We start from the raw sequence: 25135 nt of genomic DNA on the forward strand, positions 1-25135 counted from the left end.
GTTCTTGATGTAAAAAGCGATTTTCAGGAACAATTTCTGGAAGAAGTGGAGAGTTCTGCCACCTGAAGGTAAAAGTGTGCCTTGAGATGGCAGTACCCTTGCAGCGACCTTACCTTGATTTCTAAAACCCCCCAAACTCTTTCTCCTTCCTGAGGAAGGACTGACAGCTTAAGAAGTTAGTAAAATTTTTCTACTTTTGTGTGTCTCATTGGCAATAACTAATAAACTTAGATTCCTTGATAACAAAGGTTTACACATGGTCCGTACCTACCTTCAAATGCTTCATTGTTATGAATAAAATCAGTTTTTTCTCAGTACACCATTTTTAACTGAAAGCTGCACAGCTCTCCCAACTGTCTGCTCAAAGAGTTTGTCTTTGAAAAGAGACCAAAATATCAGATGATCTACATAGCATTGTACCAGAAAACAGGGGCTGCAGAATGTCACTAGTATTTTTTATCGTTCCTATCATACAACCCAAGTAATTCATTTCTCATCAGCTGCTGGAGGCATGTATTTGGTAAGATTTTCTGATAAGTTCTTATGGTTGTTGTTTCTCCTTCCATGAATTACAGCACTGAAAGAAGTTGTTTAAAAAAAGAAAAAAATGGACTAAATGTACAAAAACAGTTAACAAAATAGTGTTCCAGAGCCAAAGCAAAAACTATCAGGGTTTTGGTACTAATCTGCTCTACAATCCATTCACAAGCAGAAGTCTGATGTGTTGTTCCAAAAGCGCATATAATAAGAAAGATTTGAATGGGCCCTTACAGCTGCCACTAGTAAAAGATTCATACATTGACAGGGTACAGTAAAGTATCTTATTTTCCTGATGACAACAATGCCAGCTTTCTTACTGATGGACAATGAACATACTTCTTCCTTCAGATATCTGCCTTGCTGTTCTGTTTTTTACAGCCAGAAAAACTACAGCAATGTCCACTTTCTACGTAAATGACATATCAAGAGAAGCTGCTGGGGCACGAGGAGTGATACTAATCAACAACTGAATATGGTTTATAATCAAGTTTTGGAATGAGAGACTGACGTGTCAAAATGTGATGAGAATGCAGGTAAAGACTGCTGGCTGCCTTCTGTAAAGTTTCAAAATAATGTATGCTACAGACATCTATCAGCTGAGTAGGGTTACAACAATAGTCTAAGTAAATCACAATCTTCCAATTATACCAATAATTAAGACTGACAGTCACAAGAAGTAGTGTTCACAAAATCAATTTATTTCTGTAACAAAAACAGATGAAACAAATATGAGCTAATTTAAACTGGTAAACTTCTAACAATCAGGATTAAATAAGAGCTCTAGATAAATCATTTATTACAATAGTAATGAGTATCGAGTTCAAATACGCACGTGATAAACTCCTCAGGAACAAGCAATCATTGCTAAGTACATTCTGCAAGAAACAACAGTTGTCAATAGATACAAATGCCAGAGTAGAGCCTGCAAAAATCATCACTCTTACAAAATTTCTTACTGCCTAGTGCACAATTACCGAATCTTCCGATAAAAGTTTCCATCGAGAAGACTACACAGTTACCCGAACGATTCTTATTAACAAACTTCCACAATCGAACAGATAGCCAAAAATAGAATGTCACAGTCGCGTGTATGTCTTTGCAAATTGTTACAGAACTGAAGACCGGCTTTTAGATCCAGCTTCCACAGTGTGAGACAGCAGTTATCAATGACATTAGCAAGCACTAGGTGTACAAAAAAGGTGAAACTTGTCCTCCACAAGCAGCTCCAGAAGGTTACGTCTTGACTGCCGCCTGCTGTGCAGCTGCCAGCTGCGCGCCAAGCTGTGCCTGCAGCTGTGCCTCCATCACCTCCATCACAGCTGAAACATTTCATCACCACTTAGTCACATTAACGGGTAAATAATGAAATATTCTACATCTATATTCTAGAAATCACAGCACAGGGTATTAAACACTGTACCACATATTAGGACTTCACCACACTCCACCCCTGTACAGTACAGGGAAAGAATGATTGCTTAAATGCTTCTGTATGTGACATAATCAATCTTATGTTTGTGATTCCTACATAATCAGAACACACCTCTTTGTAATGCAGGGTGGAGCAGAGGAAAAACATGTTTTCCACTACTGAATAACTGAAACCTGATTTTATTTTAAAGAAATCTTGCACTCAATAATAATAATATTATTGCATTTTTAAAACTACATACCTTAATTAGGTTCAGAAAATAATGTTGTCGAGATGACATCCTCCTGGTCGAACACAAATTTGGATCCTCTCCTGAAAGTTATCCAGGCTTTCTCCAACATTTAATTCAGCACAGATTCAATTTCCTGACGAATGGAAATCTTTTCATCGACTGTAGGTAGCTTGCTCATGTATACTTTTTGTTTCGAGTGGTCCCACAAGAGGAAGTTGCAGATCGACAAATCGGGTGAGTGTGGGGGCCGAGGAACATCACCATATTGTGAAATGACATGTCGCGGGAACATTTTGTTAACTATCTACCTCCACGGATCCAGAATGAAATTTTCACTCTGCAGGAGCGAGTGTGCTGATATGAAACATTCTGGCAGATTAAAACTGTGTACCGGACTGAGACTCAAACTCAGGACCTTTGCCTTTCACAGGCACGTTCTCTTACCACCTGAGCTACCCAAGCATGACTCACAACCTGTCCTCACAGCTTTACTTTTGCCAGTACCTCGTCTCCTACCTTCCTAACATCACAGAAGTGCTGCGAAACCTACAAGACCAGCACTCTCCGGGAAGAAAGGATATTGTGGAAGCTTCTTACCGGCGCACATTCCACTGCAGAGTGATAATTTCATTCTGGAAACATCCCGCAGGCTGTTGCTAAGCCATGTCTCTGCAATATCCTTTCTTCCAGGAGTGTAGTCCTGCAGGTTTTGGGAGAACCTTTGTGAAGTTAGGAAGATAAAGAGACAAGGTGCTGGCGAAAGTAAAGCTGTGAGGATGGGTTGTAAGTCGACCTTGGGTAGCTCAGTCAGTAGAGCACCTGCCCGCAAAATGCGAAGGTCCAGAGTTCAAGTCTTGGTCTGACACACAATTTTAATCTGCCAGGGAGTTTCACTTCTACGGATGCTCTCGTCATATGAGGTGAGGCATCATCCTATTGGAACAACATTTCTCTCACATTCACTTGACACCTTTCAACTTCTGGATGAGGAAAGTTGTTTTAACATTTCGATGTAGCATGCTGATGTCAAAGTAACTGTGCTTCCTCCATCTTCAAAAAAGTAAGGTCCAACAACCCCTATCTTGGAGATACCACACGGCACTGATACTGTCGAGGGTGTCTCCTACATCCAGTACTGATAGTTCTGTACTTAACATAACCATCCAGATGAAAACGGGCTTCATCACTCATGAATACTGGGACATCTGCATCTTCCATAAGAATTATGTCCGTTATGCCACAAAATTCTCTGCACTGCGAAAGGACTTAAAGATTCTTTTAGAAAAATAAAAATTCCCATTATTTTTAGATCACATCTCGTACATTCAAAGCCCACTACAACAAATACAGCTCAAAGTATCTGCAAAGGTCATCTGTATTTTACAGGAACTACCTGGGGTGCTTCAAACATCTGCCATGGTACTACATTTCTCTGCAACAGAGTATTCTGCTCCAATGTTGCAAAATTCTGTACGTGCCAAACAGGTCAAGACAGCTTCGGTAAGCCGTACCACATTATAGGTACAGCACTGACAAGTATTCCCGGGAAAGCAGCATCACAACTGGAGAACACAAAACAGGAAACTGAGCCCAGAAATCTCTTGTTTGGGCACAAGCCTCAACAACTAAGGTTCCGATTGAGAAAGAGATTCCTATGCCTATCGGAACTCAAACGGAACTTTGGCGAGATTCTTTGTCCGAGTCGTACCGAACGGGCCACAGCATCACACGTGCCTTATATGGCTTCAAAAACTGCACACACTGAGAACTGGGGCATCACAGTGCAAAGTCAATCTCAGAAAATGAGGCCTCAGGAGCGTGGATGAAATCTCCCAGTGTGGTGATCCACAGGACCAACGTCTGCTAATCTGTAGGAACCAGCTGGATACAGGCAGCAGTCAATGCTGACAAATTCTGGAATCTGCGTATCTTGCTGTTCACCTGTTCATATATTTTTTTAAAAAACCTTTCTGTATGTATTTTACAAACTCTTGTCGTACCCTCGTGCTCATAAATTAAGGATAATTGTAGAATGTGGTGCCACACAATGTGGCACTACACAAAACTGGCGGTAATAGTGTAGGCACATAGGGAACACACACGATACAGATCTGTAAGTCCGAGGTATTGGTGATAGGTCGAGAAAACCATCCCGAAACACACGTGCTACAAAACGCCACTGTTTCCTGCACATGTACCCCGACATCAATATGAGATATGATCATCGTGCACACGTACATAGGCCACACAACGGGTTGGTATACTCTGGATCAGGTGGTTGAGCAGCTGCTGGGGTATAGTCTCCTATTCTTGCACCAGTGCCTATCGGAGCTCCTGAAGTGTCGTAGGGGTTTGAAGACGTGCAGCAATACATCGACCGAGAGCATCCCAGACGTGCTCGGTGGGGTTTAGGTCTGGAGAACAAGCAGGCCACTGCATTCACCTGATATCTTCTGTTTCAGGGTACTACTCCACAATGGCAGCTTGGTGAGGTGGGGCCATGTGTTATCATCCATCAGCAGGAAGGTGGGACCCACTGCACCCCTGAAAAGGTGGACATACTGGTGCAAAATGATGTCCCGATACATCTGACCTGTTACAGTTCCTCTGTCAAAGACGTGCAAGGGTGTACGTGCACTGATCATAATTCCACCCCACACCATCAAACCATGACCTCCAAACAGGTCCCTTTCAAGGACATTAAGGGGTCAGTATCTGGTTCCTGGTTCATGCCAGATGAAAACCCAGTGAGAATCACTGTTCAGACTATACCTGGACTTGTCCGTGAACATAACCTGGGACCACTGTTCCAATGACCATGTACCGTGTTATTGACACCAGGCTTTACATGCTCTCCTGTGACCAGGGGTCAGTGGAATGCACCTTGCAGGTCTACGGGCAAATAAACCGTGTCTGTTCAGCCGTCTGTAGACTGTTCCAGTGACTGCAGTAAGGTCCCAAGCAAGGCTACCTGCAGTACTCCGTGGCCATCTGCGGGCACTGATTGTGACATATCAGTCTTCTTGTGATGTTTTACACTGTGGACGTCCCATACTGTAGTGCCTGGACACGTTTCCTGTCTGATGGAATCATTGCCATAATCTTGAGATCACACTTTGTGGCACACGGAGGACTCGTGCTACGACCTGCTGTTTGACCTGCCTCCAGTCGCCCTAGTATTCTAACCCTCATAACGTCATCCATGTGTTTTCTTCGAGCCATTTTCAAGACACAGTCACCATTAGCACGTCTGGAAATGTCTGCACACTTACTCACTGCACCGTACTCTGACATGCACCAACACACCTCTGCATATGTGGACTGCTGCCAGCGCCGCGCCGCCGTGCGACGACCGCAGGTCAAATGCACTGCACGGTCATACCCCGAGGTGATTTAAACCCGCAAACTGCCCACCAGAGCGTTGTTTCACCATATATCAGCATTACCCTCAATTTATGAGCATGAATGTACATGTTAACCACCATATTTTTACTGATATTACCTTCTGTCTCTACATTACTTAATTTACTCTGTAATTGATTCTTTGCATGTAATTAATCTCTGTGTGTATCTTATTAATGCTTTACCAGTATTGCAATAATTTCATGTCCTGGATACACAAAATAAATAAATAAAGTGCAGTATTTCTGGATGTACTGACCCAAACATCGGTACTCCCGAAACAATTCAATGATCAATATGAAATCTGATTAACATACTGTACTGTTACTGGATGAGTATTTCAACTCAGATTTCAACCATAGACAAATAATACTCTGTTATTAGAAGTACAATGGATCACTGAAGTATTAGAATGTCATGGCCCATTACCATATTACTTACTCCAAAAATCATGCTTTGCACACATGTTGCTTCACTATGGTAAGTTGACTACTGCTCTATCAAACCTCTGGTTTACTTATCACCCTAAGCGTATTCTCTTCATAGTACGGCAAAAAAAAATTTAAAATTACTCTTACACATCTATCACTGCAACAACTACAATTAATAGAAACGATTCTGTACTTTACATGGAAAGTACAGTTATGAATTAGCAACTTATTTTGTTGCACTATGTAACTCCTGCAACATAAATTGCAATAATATAGCGTTAGCATAGTGCACATATACAATATTCCCATTTACATGCAGCACGAGCAGCAAGTAAGAACTGCCAGTGCGGTGACTAATGGGATACAGGAGTGCAAAATTATCAAATAGCTTGATATGACAAAGGTTTTTCAATATTATTTTTATAATAAAACTGCTTTATTAATAACATTTTACTAGATATTTACTATAGTATATTAAATTTTCTTTTGTCTGTTTCTATGAGTCAATTTGTATTACTAAGCTGACAATGACCTATAGACAACAGCAGATGATGGACCATATTGTCAAATGAAGGGCAACGAAAGAAACCAAAGTACCATAAACTGGATATACTTTGACCACTGGAGTTGCTTTAACTACTCTTGCACCAAAAGTTTTACAGCTCACTGCTTGTTCCAGTTTTTAGTATATACTGGGGAAACATTCCACATAGGAAAAATATGTATAAAAAACAAAGATGCTGTGACTTACAAAACGAGAAAGCGCTGGTAGATAGACACAATAAAAAACACACACAAATTTCAAGCTTTCGCAAACCAACGTTGCTTCATCAGGAAAAAGGAAAGGAGAGGGAAAGACCAAAGGATGTGGATTTTAAGGGAGAGGGTAAGGAGTCATTCCAATCCCAGGAGTGGAAAGACTTACCTTAGGGGGAAAAAAGGACAGGTATACACTCGCGTGTGTGCGTGCGCGCACGCACGCACACACGCACACACACACACACATCCATCCGCACATATACAGACACAGGCAGACAAACTATGAACTGTATTAAAGAATTGAATTACTTGTTGTATTAGTATTCATATGTGGTAGTATCATTAACCTAATTTCTCCAAAATTCCTAATATTAATGTAATGCTTATTGTTTTTACATTTTGCCAAGTGAAAAGTTAACAAACAGTTTGAAATACTGTATTGGGAGTCCTTTCTTTTTACAAAAGGGAGAATTACAGTTCTTTATTGAATTTCTATTTCTACTGCTCTGCGAGTCATTTAGTTCACCACTTCACTAGTGGTAAAACGGAAAATACCAGTCTGGCAGGAAGCATTTAGTTTTCTGACAATTCTTCAACAACATACCTGAAATGTTTGATTATGGCTTTATAAGGAATCTTTATGTTTTAAGAGTTTGGTTAACCCAGTACAGGTACTGAAACGACATTATCAAGGTAATAAGCACAGAATGTCAGAAAACTATACAGATATTAGCATGTCTTCACCATTCATTGACTTTAAGATATGAGGACCAAAAAAGTAAGACCTTGTAGATAAAATTCCCTAAATTTTAGCATGTATTTACGAAATAGATCTACAATGACCCTTATCATTCTATTCATAATATTTTGACAGAATGAATACTGTCAAACAGAAGGCACTTTGCATCAATCAGTTGACAGAGATGTCTGTTTCAATATAAAAACAATGTGTGAGGTCTATTCCATCTACAGGCTATGAGTTTTACTCATCAGGATCATATTAACAGTGCTGCATTGTTACAATTCTATTCGAAAAGTGAGCCACATCTCTATGGCAACAATTACGGCTCACTGATCAACCTATTGACCTGTGCTTCCAGAAAGATAACAATTCAACAAAGTTAACAGCTAAATGCTTAATATTCCAGGTAATCTGAAAAGCATCAGTCAGATTTAAAAATAATTTGATAGTATTTACTCACCTTCTCGCACTTTAGCTTTCTCAATCATTACACCCTGCAGCTTTTCTAACTGCTGTGTGACAAAATCCACTTTTCTTTTGAAATAATCTTTTGCTCCATCAATATCCTGAAACACCAACATACGGGGAACAGTGTTGCCACATTTATAAACAAAATCTATTAATAATGGTCCAAGCAAATCTACAATTAAATTACAGAATGTACACAGTGCACTCTCTTATCAACTGCTAATGGAGAGTCGATATATAAGACACACAAATGAAAACAACTTCTTTAAGCATCACTATCAAGAGAAGCAAATCAGCAGGAAGTAAGACAAGGTAAACTGGAAGTGCACATTTGCACCAATCCATACCTTTGGGTAGAATTTGTCTCCTTTGATAGCTATGGATCTCTCCTGTATTTACAACATTTCACGTTGATCAATTGATTTCAATTGTTTCACAACTCCACAAGCTAGAGCATTAAAGCAAGCTACTACTTTATTTCAAACTGGTTTCAACCTTACACCAGCTGTTATTGTTTGAAGAATGGGTACCAAGGCAAACTGCTTCTGTCCACTACAGTACTGATCTTTATTTCTTTTTTTGTTTCTACCATCACACTTGGATTTTCATTTAGATTCATTGAGAAAGTTGTGTTTTATTCTGCTATAAAAGTTTTCAGTAAAAATGCACCTACTGTGCTTCTGCTGTTAATGGTTTGCATGATAAATGACAAGTAGCAAACAAAACAGATCACGAGTCTGATGATGTGCGTAGCCAATCATAATGCTCATTCATAATTCTTATGCTTTATAAATGAAGCAAGCTAGTATTTTGTTTCACCTGTAGCAATTCAAGCTGAGCTATTAGATTCCACCCTAAACACCAGCTCTAAATCACGATATATTATAGAAAAACAGTGAAATGTTTATGACAAATGTGACAGCAAGTATCAGTTTAAGCTGTGCTGTCAGGTCCCATATCAACCGCCACTTCAAAGCTACAAGATATTCTATAACTAACAGCGAAATACTTGGGATAACCAAGATGATGAATTTCATTGCTGTTCTTTTCACTCACAGCAATGTATGCTCTGCTATTAGATCACATCCTCACCACAAACTCAGAAATAGTGAAATAATCAGAAAATCAGCCAAATATTTGTGACATCTATCTTAATCTAATAGCTCATACATACCTTCTCTATGTAGTACCCCGTTCCAATATCAATCACAACTTTCTCGTGGTCCATTACAGTGCCAGGAACATATATCTGTTCACTCTTTGTTAAGAAAACATGTGACAGAAGATAACACAAAGGAACAAAAAGTAGGTTGGATACAACAATTCAGGCAAGAAATTTGATGCAGGAAGACATGAAATGACAATATGAGATGGGATCAAAAGGCAATGGATATTTTTGTTTTTCTTAAAGTATCTCTATTCATGATTATGAATTTTGTCTCTTTCAAAGTAATCCCTCAGATATAATACACTAGTTCCAACACTTTTTCCAATCTTGGATGCACTACTGAAACTCAGATTTTGTTATGGTGTTCAGTTACTTCACTGATTCTGTTTTTGTGTAATTAATGGTGGAAAAACAACATCCTTTCACAGTTCTCTTCCCCCTTGGGAACATAAACATGTCGCGCGGCAGGATGGGGGGGGAGGGGGGGGGGGCATATGCAGTGAATACAGTGGCTGAAGCAATGTAACAGTTTGGTTTTTTGTCAAAAAAATAAAGTGTTCAGGTGCGAGCGCAAACATTATCGTGATGCAATTCCCACAAGCGGTTTTGCCACAATTCTGCTTGTTTTCTTCGGATTGCCTCAAGCAAACGGCACATAACTTCCAGGTAGTATTCCTTATTGACCACATGACCGTAAGGCAGGATCTCATGATGCACTATCCCACTGTAATCAGAGAAACCAGTGAGAAGAACATTCACATGTGATCAAACATGTCAAATTTTTTCACTCTTGGCTCTTGAGGCAGTTTCTATTGGGACGACTGGGTGTTGATTTTGACATCACCTGTTATAACCTCCTGTGGAAGTTCTGGATCACTGTTGATTTAATTTAGCAATTCCTATGTGATGTCGTTCTTGGCTGAAATTCAGTAAGTCCATAACAAACTTCGCTGCTATTTGTTTCCTGCCCAAAACATTCGAAAAAATTCCTTGCAACCTCTCTAATCATAATTTGGTGATATTCCATAACCACAAAACAAAAGTAACTTTTTCCAAACTGTCGTCAGTAATTGCTGTGCTAGGACATCTAGGGCAGTCATTACCTTCTATGTCTTCTCGATCCCTTCGAAAAACTTGTATCGCTCATTAACTCTTGTTTTACTCATGATAGGTTTGCCAAAAGTTACAGTCAACAATTCGAATTTCCATTTTTCAAGTAAAATTTAATGCAAATTCTTTGATCCATCTTTTTTAAAAGTAAAAATTCACTAAGCACCTAAAAAACATAACCTTTTCAACTGGCAACAATAAACCAAATATTCAAAACAGCTGGGGGGGGGGGGGGGGGGACCCTGGATATGTAAATCTCATAAAATTAAAATATCCAGTTACTTTTTGATCACACCTGTACAGTTATACTAAATGACATAACACATTCTATCTTCAACTCAGGACACAAAAGTACATGCAATTTCACACAAAAGGATACAGATGATGTCAACGGAACTAAAATTGGTTTGTCTTTCAAGCTGCTGTTCACAGGCTCCAGACTTTCCAATGAGTCTTGAAACTTATTCTGTGCCAACTTAAGTGTCTGCAACGACTCTTGAAATAGAGTCAGCTCCTAAAGAAAAGATAACAAAGAAAATTACATCAAACTACAAATATTTTAAAAAAATCCTAATACTGTAATGTCTGGCTTAGCTGCGGAGTGCACACAAAACTTGCAAAATTCATTCAAATTTGTATGTAGTCACTTCAGTAAACATCAAGAGTTACCATCTTGTCACGATACACATTGACAGGAATATTTGTGAAAATATAAGTTTGTAATGTTCACAGTAATTGACAAAACATGCTGCATGTCACGGTCGCATCTTGAGCAATCCAAATTCTGTTACTCACATCATTGGTCACTATGAGAAAATACAGAAATGAGCATTTTAGGTGCACGGCACTTCGTGGCTTCGATATTTTTGATAAATAATTGATTTTCTAGATCGACATCTTAACACTGTGCACAAATTATTTTCTTATTCAAAAAGCATTCCGAACTAGCCCACCATCAATAATCTTTCTATGGCACCAATCACATTCAAATTAGCAGTGTGTATACTGCCTGATAACTGAAAGTACCATTGTGGTATTGTATAAAAATAACATAGACAAGTTGCGTGTTTATGACTTGACTTCGGGAGCTGAAGCAAAACACTGCAGACCACTACAACATGTGGATTCAGTACAATTGGTCTTCTACTGAAGCTGCTGAACTTACAGTATCTCCAAGATACCAAGAGTCTAACATTTCCACATAGCTACAGAAACTTGTATACAACTGTGATTAAACATCAATAGCTGTTGAAATTATATATGAAACAAAAAGGAAAGAACACACAAAATCCTTAAAATACAGTACTACATTTGTTAATCATCTAAAACATTGCAGCAGATGGCTTAATGACTGTTCTTAATCTTAACTAATCCAACCGCTCATGGTCAAATATAAGATACATTTTCCAGGAAGCCACTGTTGTGAAATTCTATGCCTATATCATATGATAACATTACTTATGTCTACGTGGGGTAGTCCCTAACTACAAGGACAACGTGTTAAATCTCTAGAACTGGAGTTCCCAGACCATCACGAACCTACTGCATGTCAGCTCTGGGATGGGGCCTCAAATGAGCTAACACCATCATCTGCTGTCCCAGTACAGTCTACAACTGGGCTTAGCGGCTCTCCTCCCTCCCTAAGCCCTGCCTTTGCTGGGATATCCACGTAAGTAACCCACAAGTTCTCATTCACTCTGCTGGTCCTCTTAACAGCTGCCACATTGCTGGCCCCATATCCACTGCTTCTGGTCATTCTCAGTGATTGCACTATCATCTACAATTGGGTTTTCTCTTATACTGCCTTTATTTCCTAAATTCTTACTGTAGAGATCTGCCTTTCAAAGATGAGACAAGGGATCAATTATGGTGATCGTTATTATTTTCTGCCACTCAGGAAGCTAATTGCAGTTACATACACACCTTTACAATTTATTTCATTCACACAAAGCTGCACTTCATATCCACTGACACTAGTTGGTATACCTAATTTTAATGCACCCAAAGATACATTTCTCCCATTCATAAGGTCTCCCCATTTCTCTTTTTCTGAGGACATTCCAGTCAAAGTGTACTCGAGGTGTGGTGAACCATTTGCTGCATACAATCGCACCACTGTAATTAGCTTCAATTCGAGGGTCTCCAGCCACAACTAGCACAGTGGCTGACATTAGGGAGGCACCGTACAGTGTTCATGTGGTCTACTCAACCAGTGCTGGCACCGGAGCAATTTTTCTGGAGGCAAAACTTCCATACCATTTCAATCAGAGCCTCCAGGCTTCTCCATTTCAATAGTGACCGAAGGACTTTCGAGCAGCATTGCTTTATTGAATCCTACATATAGGATGAGACATCTTTTTTATTTTGGATACTTTGTGGTACCCTGAAGTTATTGATCTACACTGAGGTGACAAAATTCATGGGACAGTCCTTAATATAGCGATTGACCTCGTTTTGCCCGATATAGTGCAGCAACTCTTAGTGGCATTGGAAGTCCCCTGCACAAATATTGAGCCATGCTGCCTCTATAGCCATCCATAATTACAAAAGTGACGCTGGTGCAGGATTTTGTGAACTAACTGACCTCTTGATTACATCCCACAAATGTTCTATGGGATTCATGATGGGCAATCTGGGTGGCCAAATCATTCGCTCTGTCCAGCCAGAACATCCTTCGTATCTATCAACTGTGACCCGGTGACAGGGCACATTGTCATTCACAAAAATTCCATCGTTTGGGAACATTAAGTCCATGAATGGCTGCATATGGTCTCTAACTAGGTGAACCTAACCATTTCCAGTCAATCAGTCAGTTGGATCACAGGATCCACTCCATTCCATGTAGACACAGTCCATACCATTGGGTAGAACCATCACCAGCTTGCACAGTGCCTTGTTGACAACTTCGGTCTATGGCTTTGTGGGGTCTGTCCCACATTCAAACCCTACCATCAGCTCTTACCACCTGAAATTGGGACTCATCTGACCGAGCCATGGTTTTCCAGGCGTCTAGGATTCGTGCAATATCGTCGAGAGATCGGGAGAGGCACTGTAGGCAATGTTGTGCTGTTAACAGAGACACTCCTGTAGGTTTACTGCTGTACCCCATTAATGACAAATTTCGTCACACTATCCTAACAGACACATCCGTCATACAGCCCACATTGATTTCTGCGGTTATTTCACGCAGTGTTGCTTGTCTGTTAGCACTGACAACTCGTTAAGTGAAGTCCATTGGCCCCTGTATTGTACGTGGTAAGACGTAACATGAAATTTGGTATTCTTGGCGCACTCTTCACACTGTGGAGCTCTGAATATTGAATTCCCAAAAGATTTCTGAAATGGGAAGTCCCAAGTGCTTAGCTCCAACTTTCATTCTGCGTTTAAATTCTGTTAATTTCCTTTGCACAGCCTTAATCACATCAGAAACCTTTTCACATGGATCACCTTAGTCCAAATCACAGCTCTGACAACACACTGCCCTTTCATATCTTGTGTACGCGATAATACCCCATATTGCTATCCCACGAACTATGGCAGCAGGGCATTTAAACCATTAATAAATTGTTTCTCCTATATAAAATGCACAGATAACACTTTTGTTTTCTTTTTCTCGCAGCTGGTTTTAACACAAAACCTGTATATTACAAATGTTGTATACACAAACAACAAAATCGGAGTCACCTGAAACTTGGTAATGCTACCCATTCGCAGGTTAAAACTGTGCGAAATAATGCCACTCAAGCCACTGTAGAAACCACTTACCTCTTCATATTCGAAACCACACAGTTTCACAGCACAGCATTTTCTTTCTCGCTGTCAGTTTTAACAGGAAATATGCACATAGTCCACTTACATTATAGATAGCATTGTAACATAGTTTATGAGTAGCATCAATAAAATGAACCTTAAGATGTATACAATATGCCTGATCCACATAGATTTTGATTCCATTGTTCTTCATTCAAATTTTCAGAATGGCAATACATTATTAACTGTGTATGTCCTACCTCTGTGAAGTACTTTATGGTTGAGAGAAGAATGAAATTTTGAGCTCAAGATGACCAATATATCCTTACCAATAACAACCTCCTGATGAGTTACTGGCACATTAAACAAGAAGGTATGCAATTGGACCCCTAGTCAACTGCAGCACAGTCTCTGATACGTATTTTAAAGCGTATAATGTACATATTTTGTACATAAACTTTCAAATTGCAAGGAGGGCCACATTACGTAATTTTCACCGCATATCAACAAATTTTTACACACTTTATAACCTAGTTGCAGCCCTCTGTCAGTAACTTTATTTTTGTTCGTTTACATTTCAACCTGTTGTGGCAAGTTGGTTAATCTGTAAGCTTACACAATTATCTTATGAAATAACTCACTAACACACACACACACACACACACACACACACATCATGTTGAAATTCGAAACGTTTTAGTGTTCTAAGAGTTACATGGCATCTGGCCTATGCAACATTGGCAAATTAGAAATAAGTTAAGTTCTGTATTCTTCAAAATAAATAAGTGATTCATGAACTACATTTTCAGCGAGTGGAATCAGACTTAAGGTACGTCCGATATTAAGGTAACTCAACTCAGTCTCTCTTCGAACTCTTACAACTACAGACATTCAGTGATAACCACTTTTGCCGCTAAGGATTAGCAAATTTTGTTTGTGTTATGTGATCCCTTATGTAAATTGTGTAACACGAACTCTCAAATAATTTTTTTTTAGCAGAAGATAATCGTTTGGAAATCATCCTTAGATGGTTCATAATCATTTCCATTCACACCGCAGAATATTACAGTCAGTATACTGAACTCTTCGCGAAATACGCTATTTTAAGCTGTGATGGCTTTATAAGGATAGCTTTTACGGCGGTAACAATTCGAACTAGTGACACAAACTATTACCACAGTTCTCAAAACCAACTTACTTGATCGAGTTGCTGTTTCAGTTGGGTTAACTGTTGCAAATTTAGCTTAGTTAAATCTATTTCCTGCATCTGAGGCTGCTTTTTCGATGCCATGCTTGAACACACCCCTCTCTGCCCCTAAGTTCAGTATTGCTTGTTTGGTAATACCTTTGTTCCGACACCAACAGAGACTTTGCCAAAGATCTTCATACCAACAAAGAGAATACCGGAGGTTAATCAAATAACAAACAGGAAAGTTCTGACATGTCAACCAGAAAGTCATTCCCATACCTATTTACTCTATGCCGATTCCCAGTTATCTACGCCCACAAGTGTACTATCGCCAAGAGTGAACGATCGTTGCTAGTCGCAGTTTTGTTTATGCGTTATTGTAATGCACAAGGATACGTTTTGTGTTCCGGCTTTGTTGTAATTTATAAGCAAAACAGAAACCACAAGAACATTATTTAACAAATTACGTTATTTTGCAGTTACAACCATTATATTACTATTTGTTTCGCGATTGACAGAACGAAATACTACGACAGACCATTCTACAATGCATTTCCATACGAGGCATCATCCCACAGGCTGTGAACGGAACGGGACGTCAACTACAACGTTTTTCTGGTAAAAAAAGTAGTAATATTGACATTTTGTGGCAGGTTTGGGGGGAGAGCGAGTGTTAAGGCTGGACAGTGTTGCTGTCTGCTAATATCCAAAGTTACTTTATTTCCACAGCAGTTACTCATACTAAAGTAGCTGATTTAGTGCTTTTGCACATTTTTAATCTTTCAGTTGTTATTTTGCTTCTTTTCGTGACAAATTTCAAATGCTTAATGATGAATTGGAATTTTCCCCATGTGTATTTTACCACAAGATACACCAGAAGTCTGAAAACGAGAAAACGATTTAGGTTCTACAATACCTGAGTAGACAAAAAGCCTACACTGTGTGTAAATAAGAACGTGAACTGATGAAGCCGTATTCATTAAATAACATTTTTTAATAGAGAATAAGTCAGCTATATTGAAGGAAAGAAATAAGTGGTTTTTAACTATCCTTGATATTTAAATATAAGAAAACACAATGGATATCATAAAAAGCCTCAATCTGCTGCCTTATAAACACTGTTTGACATGTCTATTTGTATATACATATTTTCTCTAGCAAATAAATTGCGACGACCTTAATTGTTTGGCTGACACTTTTGCTATTGTTTCATTTCTGAGAGATCTACCATACAAGTTTTATCAAGAACATCTGTTATCAAATGTGGTTTGGCAGTTAATAAAATTCGTCATTGCTGTGTCCTTAATTCTGATGCCATTCCTCGACTTTATGTGTCGTGGTTGGTATTTCACAACTTTACTTTCATCGTTCTGTACTGGGCTTAGCGAACTGGAAGCGTGGTAACGTTCCATACGGTATAGTGTAAACGCACTAACATATGATGGTGATGTCGTCTGCCATTCTGTTACGTCGATGCTTACTGAAAATCGATCTTTAATGGTCTTAAACTGACATATACTGCACTTAGAAGTGTAGACTGACATAATATTTAAACAGTGTACATAGGGCCCTTTCTGCCAGTTTCAGTGTCGACAAATTTCCGTAGACCCTTAATTTATATCCCTTGTTGCTTCGTAAGAATACACACACACTGCATTATACAGTGTAACTGTTAACTGCTGGGTCCCATATTCTTTTTAAAATAACATGAGAACAGGAAAGTAAGTTCTAGGGCGCACTCCAGCTTTTACGATAGATGGATCCAGATGATACAGGGGTGAGAAAATGGGAAATGTAATCACATGGGGAAGTATGAATTTAGTCAGAATGTTATGACTTTAGGCCAATGGCCCTGCCAGAATGGTAACGCCAGTTCCTATCAGATCACTGAAATTCAGTGCTGTAGGTGTTGGCTAGCATTTGGATGGGTGACCATCCAGATCTGCTGAATGCTGTTGGCAAGTGGCTTGCACTCAGACCTTGCGAGGCCAATTGAGGAGCTACCTGATTGAGAAGCAGTAGCTCCACTCAAGAAAAGTGACAACAGCCGGGAGAACAGAGTGCTGACCACATGCCCCACCATATCCACATCCAGCAATGCTTATTGGCTGAAGATTGCATGATGGTTGGTCTGTACCATTGGGCCTTCCAAGGCCGTTTCAGACTGAGTTATTACATTAGAGGTAAAATAAAAATATAACCATCATCTCTCACACCTAAGAGATATTGATTCAAGGACAAAGCTTTTTTATATATACCTATCTTTCAAGCTGCAGTCTGGAACACTTAACAGTTTTTTCTGTTAAAGCTGTGCCAGAAAATTTTGCACTTGAACACTCCCTTGGCAGATAGCCTACAGTGTTCAAAAACAATTCTGAGTTAAACTCAACTACGCCCTGCACTTCCACAAAAGTGTTAATTATAACAGTTCTCTTGGAAATGAATGTGCCAGTGGTAATGGTGAAATCAGTAAAAAAAAATAAAAATGTTGCTCAGATAATTTTGAAATATTGACAACCTGTGTAGCAGATTTTATCAAGTAACATATATCAAAGGTCGTATGGCTATTTCACATTTCATTCATGGTATATTATTGACATTACCTTCGTGATATATAAGTTACCTTAATGAAATCCTTGAACCGCTTCACACATATCACTTCAGACATCAGAAACTATCTTGTGTGTAACAGGTACTGAAATGCAAAACAATCATTAACACAAATGCCTCAGGTTGCAGATAACAATAGTGTAAATATTAGTCTTCCTTCAGGTTACGTTACTCGTCAGTAACACACAGTCCTTCTCGTTGGCCTCCCCACAGCATGTGGTCTCACAACAGCAGTTTCTAGAAGGGTGTAAAGAGTGAGGGCAACCGCACAGGGTTTAACTTTTGGTCTAGAGATGATTTTCTCTGATTCCGGTAGCACCAGTAAAAGCGGCAAGTTATCTTAGACAAACATTACAAAGTAGAGTAACATACAATATTTATGCTTCATCATTGTGTCGTAGCAGCCTCCACGATACTGATACAGTTTTTAAAAATGTGTCTGTACTTTAGGTACAACAATTTTTTTTAAAAAACATGTGTATATTTTCTTTACTTGATTTATGATTTTTGTGCTGTTCAGAGGAGACTACAAAGAAAGGAACATTGCAAAACCAAAACAGAGAGGACATGTGATTAAGAATAACTTAGAAACTTGTTACTTTGTACAGGACAGGACAAAAGACACTACTGATGGCAACCAATTGAAAATATTGTCACGTAGAAGGAGGTTTATTCAGCACTTGCACATACAAGAGCACAGAGCGAACTGCCTCCGGCCAGAGCATATACTATACAGAACATTCCAGTACAATGATTCTTGACATTTGTGGATACTTCTAGAATGTACTCGAACCGAATATAGAAATTAAAATTGTAAACTCCAGGTGAGTTTTGAACTCACAACCCCCGATGCAACAGTTTAGTATCATCCACTACACCACGGAGCTACTCAGCTTCTGCAATGACATTGCTCCCTTGTTAAAAGAACAGCGTCTCGGTGTTAAAATCTTCCTATTCCGGCAATGAGTCATCGGTCGTGCATACTCCAACTCGTGATGACTGATTCTCGCCCTGGTGGTGATCTCTTAGAACTTCTTCTGCCGCTACGCTCTTCGTCACCATTCTGCTTGTTGCCTGTAGCTGGATTTTCGAATTTACCCTGGGTTGTAGGATCCTTATAAGGCTTCATTCGAAGGATGTAGAGCATATCTCTGATATTTCGTTGTCTTGTGTCGGGGTCGAAATCTTCAACATCATAAATAACATCAGACAACTGTCCTACAACCTTATAAGGTCCAAAGTAGCGCCTGAGGAGCTTCTCAGAGAGACCAGCCTTCCAAACAGGAGTGAAGATCCAAATGAGATCACCAGGCTGGTAGACAGCAGGGCGGTGGCTCGCGTCATACCTTCGGCGGTCGTTTTCTTGAGCCTGCAGCGTGATGAGTCGAGCTAACTGCCGAGGTTCCTCAGCTTCGGTTAACACCTGGCCGATGTAGTCGTCGTCCAGATCATCAGGATGTATCGGAAACGCAGTGCCCATCGTCGTAGTGCCTCACACCCACGCACCAGGAAAAATGGCGTAAATCCCGTGGTGTCGCGTTTGGCGGTGTTGACAGAAAACGTAACGAAAGGCAGCACCTCATCCCAGTTGCTCTGCTCAACACTGACGAACATTGATAGCATGTCGGCCAAGGTCTTATTACGGCGTTAGTTTGCAGATGGTGGGCAGTCGTCACGTGATGAGTAATGTTGCACCGCGGGTTTATCTCTGTCACAAGATTCGACTGAAAAACTTTCCCTCGATCCGTAATTAACGACCTCGGGGCACTGTGTTTTAATACAATATCTTCCACAATGAATTTGGCTACCTCCGATGCTTCGGCTGTTTTCACCGCTTTTCTAATGGCATAGAGTATTAGATAATCAATGCAAACAATAATCCATCTATTGCCACTATCAGACGTTGGAAATCGTCTGAGGAGGTCAATTCCAACACGCTGGAAAGGCGTTTCAGCTGGTGGAATTGGTATGAGTGGGCCAGGTGGCTTTGAGGAACTGCCTTTCTCCTCTGGCACACTCTACAGTACGACACATAGTGACAGACACTCCTAAATAAACTTGACCAGAAAAATCTCTTGCGGATTCTATTGTATGTCTTAATAAATCCTAAATATCTGGCGTCAGGTGTGTCATGGGATTTCTGAGAACATCTAAGCCCATGTGTTTAGGAATCACTGGTAGCCACCTCTTTCCAAACGGATCAAAGCTTTTCTTGTAAAGTAATCCACTAACTACCTTAAATTGTCCTTTCACATCCTCTGACCAATTTGAGGCAAGCATAATTTGAGATATCTTGGCGTCCTCCTTCTGCTCAGCAGAGAGATCCTTGAGTGCAGCGAGACAGTCATTATCTTCATCAAAGTCTTGATGGTCTAGCACAAGGTTTCTTGAGAGACTGTCGGCATCTTGGTGTTTTCTTCCACTTTTTTACACTATGGTAATGTCATACTCTTGAAGACCGTAGTGCCCACCTGGCGAGTCATCCTGTTGGATCCTTAAGACCTGTCAACCAACAAAGTGAATGATGGTCTGCAACAACTGTGAATGGCCTTCCATAGAGATACTGTCGAAATTTGCACATGATCACAGCAAGACATTCTCTTTCTGTAGTTGAGTAATTTCTCTCGGCTTTTGTAAGTGTCCTAGAAGCATAGGCTATAGCCTTCTCTTCTCTATCCGAAATTTGCACCAGAACAGCACCAATCCCATACCTGCTGGCATTTGTGTGTAGTTCTGTAGGTGCTCTCTTATCATACAGACCAAGTACAGGGTCAGTTGTCAGAGCTTTTTGCAACGCATCAAAAGAATCTTGTTGAGCACCATCCCAGATAAATTTAGCATCAGTTTTAGCAACTCTTGGAGTGGCCTGGCTTTGATACAAAAGTCTTTGATAAAACGACAATAATAATACCAGAATCCGAGGAAGCTTCTCACATCTCTAACACTTTTAGGAATAGGAAAGTCCGTTATAGCTCTCACCTTTTCTGGGTCTGGCCGCATACCTTCGTCTGACACAAGGTGTCCAAGTATTTTGATTTATTTTGCTCCAAATAAACACTTTCTTGGATTAACTTTCAGTCCGCCTTGTTGGAAACACTTAAGAACGGCCCTCAGTCTTTTTATATATTCTGCAAATGTCTCTGAGAAAACTATAATGTAATCTAAATAACAAAGACACATCGTCCACTTCAGGTGCTTTAGAAGATTATCTATCATTCATTCAAAAGTTGCTGGTGCATTACACAAACCAAACGGCATTACCTTAAACTCAAGCAGGCTCTCAGGGGTGATGAACGCAGTTTTCTCACAATCAGCCTCATCTATTTCGACTTGCCAGTATCCCGAGTACATGTCCATGGTTGAGAAAAACTTAGACCTCTTCAGACAATCTAGTGTATCGTCAATTCGTGGAAGAGAGTAAACGTCTTTTTTAGTTATCTTATTAAGCTTCCTGTGATCAACACAGAAGCGCCAGCTGCCATCCTTCTTCCTGACGAGAACCACTGGTGACGACCATGGGCTCTGCGAAGGCTGAATGATGTCGTTCTTCATCATTTTCTCTACCTCGTCGTGAATTATTCGACTTTCCATTGCTGAGACAAGGTATGCTCTCTGGCTTATTGGTCGATGGTATCCAGTGCTTATCTTGTGCTTCATTATCGATTTGCTAATTTGCTCTTCACCTGTGGATTGAAGCACTCAGAGAACTCTTAAAGAATGGCTCCTTAGTGAGATTTGGTGATATTCCAGCTAGAAGATCTTGTCTCATAGTGGTAGCGCTAATTTCGCCCACAGACTCGGCATGGGAGGTTTCTATGATGCTCAGCTGTTCTTCAATTAACAGCTGAGCGTTTGCTACGCACATGAGTCTTGGAAGGATCTGCGGTTCTCAGCGACAGTTAACTATCCACAATTCACCAAATTTGTTCTTAAACGAGACGACAGAGGCTGGAATGACCAAATTATTCTTCAGTGGTATGCTTCTCTTACATTCCACTACAAGATCCATGGGTTGATGCATGGCATGATGCGTGGCAGTTACCTTTCTAGTGCTGACTCCAGGAATGATCACTTCATCCATCACATATAGTCTCCACACACTCAGATGCGCATCTTCCTGTCCAAAGTATCTCATATTGTCTAGCATAATCTTCGAGCGACCACAGTCTATAATTGCCTGAGAAGCTTTCAAAAAGTCCCCTCCGAGAATGATGCCATGACTACACTCGTATAAGATGATGAATTCTGTTTTTGTGGTCTTCAGTCCTGAGACTGGTTTGATGCAGCTCTCCATGCTACTCTATCCTGTGCAAGCTTCTTCATCTCCCCGAACCTACTGCAACCTACATCCTTCTGAATCTACTTAGTGTATTCATCTCTTGGTCTCCCCCTACGATTTTTACCCTCCACGCTGCCCTCCAATACTAAATTGGTGATCCCTTGATGCCTCAGAACATGTCCTACCAACCGATCCCTTCTTCTGGTAAAGTTGTGCCACAAACTCCTCTTCTCCCCAATCCTATTCAGTACCTCCTCATTAGTTATGTGATCTACCCATCTAATCTTCAGCATTCTTCTGTAAGGGCTGTATATAGCCACTTATACCCACACGAATGGTACATCTTTCTGTAGGTTTTACATATTTCCCATTAGCCACCTTCAGCAGAGATGTTTTGCTGTCGAAGAACATGGTTTTCTGCAACTGGCGACAGTACTTCTCTGATATGACTGAATATGATGCTCCAGAGTCCACAAGAGCTTGGGCTGGTCGGCCATCCATGAGAATATCGACGTAGTTTCCTATCATTTTTGTAGTGATCGACGGCGGAGATTTGTTCTCTTCGGTGGCCTCACCTCCAAGGAAGGTCGCAAACTTTAGTTTTACAGGTTGCGGCGGCTACGTGATCAGCTGGAGCTTCTAAACAGCGATGGAGACCTTGATCGGCGTGTTTGGGGGCCTCCTCTCCAGTGGCTAGCTTGCGGCGATGGTGACCTACGTCGTCCTGCACCCACATCTTCTTGTTCATCTTCTTCCTCCCAGAGTTGGCGTCGGTTAAGATCAGTCTGCTGTCTTCTGGCGCGGGAATCATCAAATATTCGCCGCCTTTCTCGACAATAGCGCACCACATGTCCCGGTCGTCCACAGTGGAAACATACTGGTTGGTTATCCTGGGTCCTCATGATATCAGTCTTCCTTGGTGTCCAAACAGGTTGCTCATACGGCATTGTAGGAACGTAATTCCACCTGGGTCTCGACTTTTTCACCATTTTAAAGGGAAATGAAGGACGAGAGACTGGGTTCAATGTCTGCTCCACTTCCTCCCTTTTGACCCCTTGAAGCGTCTCGGTTTTTTGCTCGCCGTGCAACCCTAGTGCCTTCTGAACTTCCTCTCTCAGTATCTTACGAAGAACACTTGTGAAATCAGTTGCTTTCTCCATCACAGACATCGATACGACGTTTGGAAGAAGTTCAAACTTCTTGCGTGTAATTCTTTTTTGATGCAGTCTCAATATACTGGCACCATTTTACGAAGTTGTCTGCTGTCGAACCCTCCTTCAGGAGTAAGGCTTAATACATGTCCTCAGCAACACCCTTCATGAGATGTGCAACCTTATCTTCCTCCTTCATTCTAGGATACACTATTTTACTCATCTCCAAGGAATGTAGGATGCTGTTGTTTCTCCTGGACACTATGCCCTGCACTTAAATTTATCTTCAGCCTTGCACTTCCGTCGTTGTGTGTCACTGAAATAGTTGCGCAGTTCCACCTAGAATACTTCCCAGTTTGTGAACTTCTCCTTTTTGTTCTCATACCATTGCTTGACAGTGCCCTCCAAGGAGAAAAATGCGTTAGAGAAACACATGGTGTAGTCCCATTCGTTAAATTTGGCTATACGCTCATGTACCTTCAGCCACTTGTTTGGACCTTGGCCATCGTCACCAGAGAACCTGGAAGGATGTCTCATGTGGTGGCACACAGTTGCTGTCATCGTAACGTCCTCTTCTTCTGCCTCCGATAGACTGTGATCTGCGATCTGTTGAATATGGCTCGAACTCGGGTTTCTCGCCACTTAAACGGCGGATCTGTCATGGCCTGATGGGAGCCACTGTGTCGTCAAAATGGCTCTGAGCACTATGGGACTTAACTTCTGAGGTCATCAGTTCCCTAGAACTTAGAGCTACTTAAACCTAACTAACCTAAGGACATCACACACATCCATACCCGAGGCAGGATTCGAACCTGCGACCATAGCGGTCGCGCGGTTCCAGACTGTAGCGCCTTGAACCGCTCGGCCACCACGGCCGGCCCACTGTGTCGTCTATAATGTGCGCTATCACAGTTTCCAATACCCAGTGTCTCCACCAGAATAATGTCACGTAGAAGAAGATGTATTCAGCACTTGCACATACAAGAGCACAGAGCGAACTGCCTCCAGCCAGAACACATACAGTTTATACACAGCTACAGAACATTCCAGTACAGTGAGTCTTGACATTTGTGGATACTTCTAGTATGTACTCACACCGAATACAGAGATTAAAATTGTACAGTCCAGGTGAGTTTTGAACACACGACCCTCGACGCAGCAGTTTAGTGTCAAACCACTACACCCTGGAGCTACTCAGTTTCTGCGACAATATTAAGGTAATCTCGTTTGTTTGTAGTAATTATGGATACAAACACCAGAGTGTGTGGTAAATTTTTTCAGATAATTATTGATACAAACACCAGAGTGCACTGCTATTAAATCAAAAATCAAACATCTCAGACATTGTTCATTATAGATTCTAAAGGCGAGTGCGCACATATGATTTTTGTACGGTCACTGTTTTGTCATTTTTGCCCAGTCTGTGGATGTACATTTACGAAGATGTGCACATGTTACAACATGACAGCTGTGTGACACTTTTGTCTGACGCCCTGCGAACAAGCCCATGACAAAACTCTCACTGCAGGACGAGGTTTCTATACCACGCGCACACAGGTGATAATACTGTCACTCTCCATGCATGCGTTCTCCACTCCAAATCTGCTTTCTGACTCTCGACACAGGTGAATGACAAGCAACCATTGTATCAACATCTTCACACAATGTGACTGTGTGCGATTATGCTATTTTTATACAAGAAGGATTATTCGGACATAAATATTAAAATTAAAGGATGAAAAGAAATCAGTCAAATAACATTTTCAAGTTACAGTGAAGAAAACTTTTCTATCATGATGCAGACATCACTTGTGCATGCTAGCTGTAGCCAATTGTGAAGATGTTTACTAATGAAGAAAGAGTTATTGCTGT

General features: G+C 40.6%; 1 protein-coding gene across 1 annotated transcript; it reads right to left on the reverse strand.

The window, feature by feature from the left end:
• Positions 1-1217: 1217 nt before the first annotated feature.
• On the reverse strand, positions 1218-15390 carry LOC126215234 (prefoldin subunit 5). The gene is made up of 5 exons (XM_049941899.1): positions 15233-15390; positions 10664-10798; positions 9181-9255; positions 7999-8104; positions 1218-1859 (listed from the first exon to the last, which is right to left on the reverse strand). The coding sequence occupies exons 1-5, from the start codon at positions 15323-15325 to the stop codon at positions 1774-1776; spliced, it is 495 nt and encodes a 164-aa protein (XP_049797856.1). The 5' UTR covers positions 15326-15390; the 3' UTR covers positions 1218-1773.
• Positions 15391-25135: the final 9745 nt, after the last annotated feature.

Source organism: Schistocerca nitens, chromosome 12 (assembly GCF_023898315.1).
Source record: "Schistocerca nitens isolate TAMUIC-IGC-003100 chromosome 12, iqSchNite1.1, whole genome shotgun sequence".
In the NCBI taxonomy this organism is placed as follows: domain Eukaryota; kingdom Metazoa; phylum Arthropoda; class Insecta; order Orthoptera; family Acrididae; genus Schistocerca; species Schistocerca nitens.

Excerpts from the sequence above, each read along its gene's own strand:
- LOC126215234 (XM_049941899.1), bottom strand. The coding sequence starts at position 15,325 with ATGGCATCGAAAAAGCAGCCTCAGATGCAGGAAATAGATTTAACTAAG. Across the intron at positions 8,105-9,180 it reads CGGGGTACTACATAGAGAAG|GATATTGATGGAGCAAAAGA; the intron begins GTATGTATGAGC and ends TTGGTGTTTCAG. Across the intron at positions 1,860-7,998 it reads GAAAGCTAAAGTGCGAGAAG|CTGTGATGGAGGTGATGGAG; the intron begins GTGAGTAAATAC and ends GAAATGTTTCAG.